The 6,808-nt window shown below is 56.4% G+C and overlaps 1 protein-coding gene across 1 annotated transcript in view; it reads left to right on the top strand.

The window, feature by feature from the left end:
- Positions 1-297: 297 nt before the first annotated feature.
- Positions 298-6,808, top strand: part of LOC105570396 (RNA-binding protein MEX3B) — a 34,938-nt gene continuing 28,427 nt past the window's right edge. Inside the window, exon 1 of the mRNA XM_012027555.1 lies at positions 298-1,293. Within this exon, the coding sequence (XP_011882945.1) occupies positions 1,011-1,293 (283 nt within the window). The 5' untranslated portion in view covers positions 298-1,010. The remainder of the gene's footprint in view (positions 1,294-6,808) is intronic.

The raw sequence follows: 6,808 nt of genomic DNA, 5'->3' as shown, positions 1-6,808 counted from the left end.
AGCGCGGGACGAACGGAGGGAGAGACGGAGGCGGCGAGCGGGAAAGAGAAAAGAAGGGAGCGGAAACAGAGCGGACGAGAGCGCGCGCGCGCGCGCCCCTTGCCTTCGTTTTCAGTGTTTCGGTCTCGCGCGACGGCTCGACCTCTCGGGACGGCCAAGTCAGTCGGCCGGTGACAAGGCAGCCGTACAACGCGCGACACGAATCGTCGTTACGTCGCCCGGTCGTCCGGTAGTCGGAGAGCGAGAGAGAGAGAGAGAAAGAGCTAGGAGTGAGCGCGAGGCGAGCGTGAGAGAGAAGCGACGGAGAGAAGAGGAGCGAGAGTGGAGGTGAAGAAACGAACGAACGAAAGCATCGGTCCAAGACCAAGCGACTGTAACGCGCGAGAGCGGAGCGGCCACGGGACCGCTCTTCGACACGAACCGCACAAACCGCACGCGTTCGACCAGGAGAGAGCAAGTGGGGGATATCGGGAAGGCCATTTTCGTTGCCGGTGCGCGATACGCGCGACATAGACAACGGCCGGCGTGCCGAGAGGAACGTGCGCGACTGACCACTTATCGCTCGTCACGCTCCGCGTCGTTGCCGTCGACGTCGTTCGCGAGCCCACGTTTCCACGTCCACGGGTCGGCGCGAGGTTACCGGCGGGAGAACGAGCGGCCGTGCGAAAAATCGAGCCGAGACGCCACGCGACGACGTGTCGTTACACCTCCGGTGCGCGGTGCGTCGTATTACCGTGGGTTTTGTTTTTACGCGTACGTGTGTCGTAGCGTAGCGCCGCGACGCCCAGTCCGATCCACGCTCAACCGTAACCGGGGGCTGTTGTCCCCGTTACCGTCGACATCGTCGTCTCCGAGGCGGCGCGAACCACATCGTTTGTTCGATAAGGAGAGGAGAGCTCGACAACGGTCGGACTCTAGTGCTACGTTATCAAGCAACATCGTCGACGTCGTCGTCGTCGTCTAACGTCTTGGCTAGTGTCGCGCGACACGAGAATCTGTAGTCGACCGAAATGCCGACCAGTCTGTTCAGCGAGATGGACCGCGGTACGAGCGGCGGCTTCGAGGACCAGCGCGCCCTGCAGCTCGCCTTCGAGCTCTCGATGCTCGGCATCCCGGAGGGCTCGTCCGGCTGCCCGGGCGTCGGTACCGGCAACGGCAGCAACACCGATCCGGATCCGCTGCAGGCCGCGCCGGCCGTCTTCGAGGAGGCGCGTTCTAAGAAGAGCCAGAACATGACCGAGTGCGTGCCGGTGCCCAGCAGCGAACACGTGGCGGAGATCGTCGGCCGACAGGGTAAGTGTGTGCGCGCGCTTGTGTGTGCGTGTCTCTGCGTGTGACCGCGCGCGTTTAGCCTCGCCGAGGCGAGGTCTCGCGTCTTCCTCTCTTCTTCTTTTTTTTTTAAATTTAACCCGGTGTCTCTGCCGCCGCGCGCTATCAACGTCGACGCGGCCGCGAGACGCCACGCGGGGACGAGTAGTAAACCGGATAAAATTGCGATCCCCCGAAAGGGAGAAGAGAGAGAGAGAATCGCCCGAGCGCGAGCGATTGGATTTATCGGACTCTACGCTCTCGTCGCCGGTTGAGCGACGCCCTGCGAGAACGAATCCCGGGGTCCCTCCGGTCGCGCTTCTCTCGAAATCGCTACGCCGAGCGACGCTTCGTTTCTCCTCTCTCTCTTTCTCTTTTTTCTCCCTCTCCTCCTTCTCATCCCTCTCCTTTTGTACGTCCCGGTTGGCGGAGTCGCGCGCGATTATAGCGCCACTGACAGTTCATTGGCACGGCTGTAAACGCGGCGCACGCCGCGGGAAACTTGATACCGGCCACGATAGAGCAATTAAACCAATTTACGTACGAATTTCGTTTCGCGCGCGCGCTCGCCCGCCCGCGCGTGCGTGCGTGGACCGGGCGGGAGACCGGCCGCCTCCCCCCCCCCCCTCCCCGTCGCCCCCGAACCTGTCGTAGGTCGCGGTCGTTACGGCTCCGTGCCTTTTCTTCCTCCTTCCCCGCGCCCCCGTCCCTACCACTATCCACCGTCCGGGGTCTCAACGACCGCGGGCGGAATAGTGTTTACGATTTCTATTCGCGCGGGGGATACGATGCGACACGATACCGTCCGCGCCCGCGACGAGCGGCTCGCGTAAATAAGGTACGCGTTGTTGTACTCCGCGTCGCGCGCGCCCGAGACCGATGACTCCCTCCCGGGTCTCAACCTTGAGGAGAGAGAGAGAGAGAGAGATAGATAGAGACCGGTCACCGTTCTGCGAAACGGCTAATTCGTCCCGCCGCGCTTCTTTTATCCGTGCCGACGCGACCTTTGTTCCGCCAAGAGCATCGCGTCCGCTTTGCGACGCCCGAAAACGGGGGGCCCCTGCGTCTCGCGGCGCCGGAAATGCATCGATTCCCTTGCCGATCGGACGAGATAAAATGGCGAGAGCGCGCGATTAGGAGGAACGTTGGGACGCGTCACGACGGCCCGTCGCGGCCGGTTCAAGTCCACCGAAATGCCCGGACGTCGTCTCTCCGGGGTCCCGCGTGGCTCTATCGTCGAAGCTATTTATCCCGGAGCCTCATTAACCTTCGTAATGTTTGTCGAGCGGCGCACGCTCAATCGTGTTCATACATTCGCGATCAGGAAGCATCGGTCGCTTACTATTTGTAGGAAAGATACCCGATCAATAAGAACGTACGCTCCATCTCTAATCAGAGCGATAGGAATCTCCTTCGTTCACTGAGCGATTAATCGGTCGGCGACGCGCGGGGGGAGGGGGGGGGAGGGCGTGAGAAGAAGGGGGGCCGCGACTCCATTGTCGAACGCGCCAAGTTCGCGCGCGCGTCTCGCGGAATGTTTAGAAATTCAAACAACGGCGCGGCACGTGGCCTTGCCATTTAAATCTTAACGTCTGTCGGCGGCGATTGTGCGCCGATCAATACGCCGTTCGGAGAGAAGAGACCCCGTATACGTGTGTACACACCGCCGCGCTGCCTCGCGTGCATGTATGTATCTCGCGCGCGCGGAGTTTTCGCGAGCGGGCGGGCGAATTTAATCCGCGGCGGCCTCGCGCCGATCGATCGGCCGATCGTAGAGCCCGAGGAACGAGATCCGAACGAAACCGCCGCCCCGGCAATCGGAGACGCCGCTTCCCGTCGCGGAGGAAGGAAGCCGGCGACGGGCTTCGCGGTCGTCGTCGTCGTCGTCGTCGTCATCGCCGCCGCCGTCGCAGCTGCAGCTGATACAACACTGGCCGCGCGACGTCGGGCCCCGCGCTTCAAATTCCGCGCCCCGCCTCGAGAATCGCGCCGGCCGTGTGTGCGCGGCTCGTTGTCCCTTTCGCCGCTCTTCCGGGTATCGCGCGCGCGCGCTTCTCGATTGCCCGTTTTATCGCGTGAGAACCGTGGTCGTTTGTTTCCCCGAAACAGTCCGCGGCACAGATATTTCGGGATGCCGATTCGAACGGAGTCGCCCGGTCGCCAGGGATCTTCGACGCGTCGCGGCGCCTCCGCGCCGGCGTTTAGCGTGCAAATCGCGCCGCAGCGCGCGCTTTCTCGCTCGGCGATGCGCTCGCGCATCCGGCGCGACCATTGATCGGCTCTCGTGAATGAGACGATGCCCGGGACCGCACGCAGACTCGAGTTACCACGCTGTCTTTCATTCTTTCTTTTCTTTTTTCTTTTTTTTTTACGTACAGACACACGCGAGTGGGTGAGGACAGTGTCCTCGGGATTTCGCCGGAGAGTTCACTGAATTCCCGAGTCGAGACCATAGACATATAAAAGATAGACTGCTTATGAGGCAGTGGGACCCTAGGTGGGGGCATCCTCCTGAGGGAAAAGGACAACATGAATTTATTTGGGTATCTGTCTGCCTCTAGTGGACGTGATCTGAAGGCGATCACGTGATCACGCCCACGTGATCACGTACACTAGAAGAAGATAGATACCCAAATAAATTGGTGTTGTCCTTTTCCCTCAGGAGGACATCCCCCACTACCTCATAAGCAGTCTTATCTTTTACATGTCTATGGTCGAGACCGAATCGCCGCGATTCGCGCGTAATCCTGGCCTGGTTTCGCCGATGCCGAGATGCATTGCCGTCTCGCGGATAGAGCCCGCGATCCCCTCGGTCAGGCCTCGCGAAACCAGTTTGACATACCTGGGCATGAATCATTGCCGCGCGAGTTCCCGTGCTCGCGTGGCCGAGCGGCCCGCCGACTCTATTCCGTCGCCCGGGAAGATCGCGATCCTCCGCGAAACGCGATCGTGCCGATGGCGCCTAATGAGTTTGACACGCCGTTCCATCGCGAGGATGTGGCTATTTGTTGATCATTTTCGTTCGCCGTGCCTCTCCTCGCCTCCCTCTCCCTCCCGCCCGCCCGCCCTCTCGTTCTGTCTCTCTCTGGCGCGCGCGCGCGCGCTGATCTCCGTCCCTCGCGATTGGCCGTTGTTGTCGGTTCTCTCTTTCTCTATCTCTTCCCTTCTGTCTCTCTACTCCACCGTCGATTATATACGGCTATCTTTCTCGCCCGCTCGCGGCTCTCCTGGACCGGAAGTTGTAATGAGTGCCTCTGTCGCCAGACCCATAGCCTCGCGTAGCATCGTGGCCGGCGATGACGCTACTTTGGAAATATCACGGCCGGTTATCCAGGTCGTTAGCTTGTGCACCGCGTGACTTCGAGAGGGAACTTGATTCACGAGGGGAATGAAAAAGAACGGGGAAAAATGTGTAATTGCAGCTTCCAGGAATTGTGGGAGCGCGCGAGGAGCGATCGCGCGCTATCCTGGCGCAGAGAGAGAGAGAGAGAGAGAGAGTCGTATCTACTTGTGCCCGTTTTATTGTTTTTCGTTTTCAATTCCAGCATTTCTGCGCGTCTCGCTCTTCGGTTCTCGTATCTGGTTGGAACATTGTGAAAATATCATAATGAAATTACACTTATCTCTCCTTTTCTAGTCTATTAGTAATATGTTATATCGCTCGTTGCGAGAACGATTTAGAGAATCCAACGTTAAGATATTGTTAGGCCTCAATTTTTGTGTCCTATTCCCCCGTCGTCGTTCTTTCGGAACATTTCTCACGCGCAGGTCACCCTAATCACGGGTAATCTCGTGCTTACTTCCGTGGCCGTCCTAAATTTCGGGGCATGTAAAAGAGCTCGTTTGACAGTCGTAAAGTCGAGTGATAAAAGTGCCGAAAGAACGCGCGCGCACGGCACACGGTGTGTACATAACGTTCCTTCCTCCTCTCGCCGAGCCCGTGGAAATTCAAACATAAAACGGGAGAAAGAGACAGATGGGAGGCGTGGCCTTCCACGCGTATTGTTCGCGAGCACGTGCCCGCGGTGTCGCGGGTCTCGCGATCCTGCGCCACGCCGGCCCAGGATTTTCTACAGAAACGGAAGATTCGTGTCACCGATGAAATCGTGTTAATGGGCTCCGCGTCGTCGTTAACGCGTCCTCGTGAAAAGCAGAATGGATATGCGGAGGGAGAGAGACGGGGAATCCTCCGTACGGTTTTTACGACTCGCCCGTGGACGCAGACCGGGGAACGCTTGGTTAGGATATACGTACGTAATCTCCCGCACACACGAGACTGAAATTCTGACCTCGTGTGCCGCCGACTAGGATCTACTCTCTCCTTTCGTGAAATATCGCAATCTTATCAGCGGAATGTTTGTCTTAGGGAAAATATTTGTCAAGTGACGCGGTTACCGTCATTTTCTTTTCCTATTTCAGATTGGACTTGCCAATATATACACCCTCGGAAAGAATTTCTGTTAGCGAGACGAAAAATATTCTTGACGCATTTACATCTCTCGCAACCTCATTTAGTATAAAACTAAGACAGTCTCAAAGTAAAATCAATAATTCTTATTCTCCTCGATCGAATTAAAAAAAAAAGATTGACTTACCAAATGTAAGTTTATACATTCTTGCGTTTAGAATAAATTTTCCCTCCATCTTGACACCACGATATTCGACACAAGACGGTACAACACTATCATTTTATTCTAGAATTTTTCACTTAAGATTAAAATATTCCTTTCTCTGTAATAAATTATATGATTGGCGCTATATCGATCCTATTTGATGATACATTCAAGTGTAATAGCATTGGATCCGGAAATTGTTTCTGTGGGTGTACATATACGTATACGTAGAAGTAACGAATGCCGTAGGAAACGACTAATCATCTCAATACAAGTTAGACTCCATACAACATAATGATGGGGATAATAATTTTGCCGAAGGTTACATACGTAAATTTCGGATAATTTGTGCGCGCCCGCATTATCCTGTATCTGGGCTTTTCGTGTCCCTCCACGCGGCCGCAGCAGCACCGAGCGAGAGACCGGTGCGGAATAAGATTTAACGTTCAATAAAAAGTGTTGGGTTTTCCGCAAATGATCTGGCGTTCGGCCAACAGATGCACGCTACGACCTCGGGTCCTCTCTGTTTCTCCCCCGGCGTCTCTGCCTTTACCACTGGGTGCTAATCGCCGAGTGAAAAGGGAAACTTTCTTATATTTTCTAGATAATCGCGCGGCTAACGGCCGAGAACGCAACGAGGCTCGTTTGCATTAATGAGGAGCGCCAAGTGCGATTTCTTCGATCATGTATTTTTACACGGCAAGAGCGTGGCGGTCACCGGTGTCAGTCGCGTTGCCGACGGACGTAAAGGGATTTTATACAATTTCGCGATCCGCGTGCCGTCGCTTAACAGAAATTAATTACTCGCGACTTTCCGGCGCTGCTTCCTTAGGGGAGTGCGGGAGACTCGCTTCTTCATGCGCATGGGCGGGCGTATGTGCCTCGAT

The sequence above is a fragment of the Vollenhovia emeryi genome, unplaced genomic scaffold, assembly GCF_000949405.1.
Source record: "Vollenhovia emeryi isolate VEMERY1.0 unplaced genomic scaffold, V.emery_V1.0 DF939120.1, whole genome shotgun sequence".
Taxonomy (NCBI): Eukaryota; Metazoa; Arthropoda; class Insecta; order Hymenoptera; family Formicidae; genus Vollenhovia; species Vollenhovia emeryi.
Note: the sequence above shows the minus strand (reverse complement) of the source record. Positions and strands in the feature narration are given on the sequence as shown.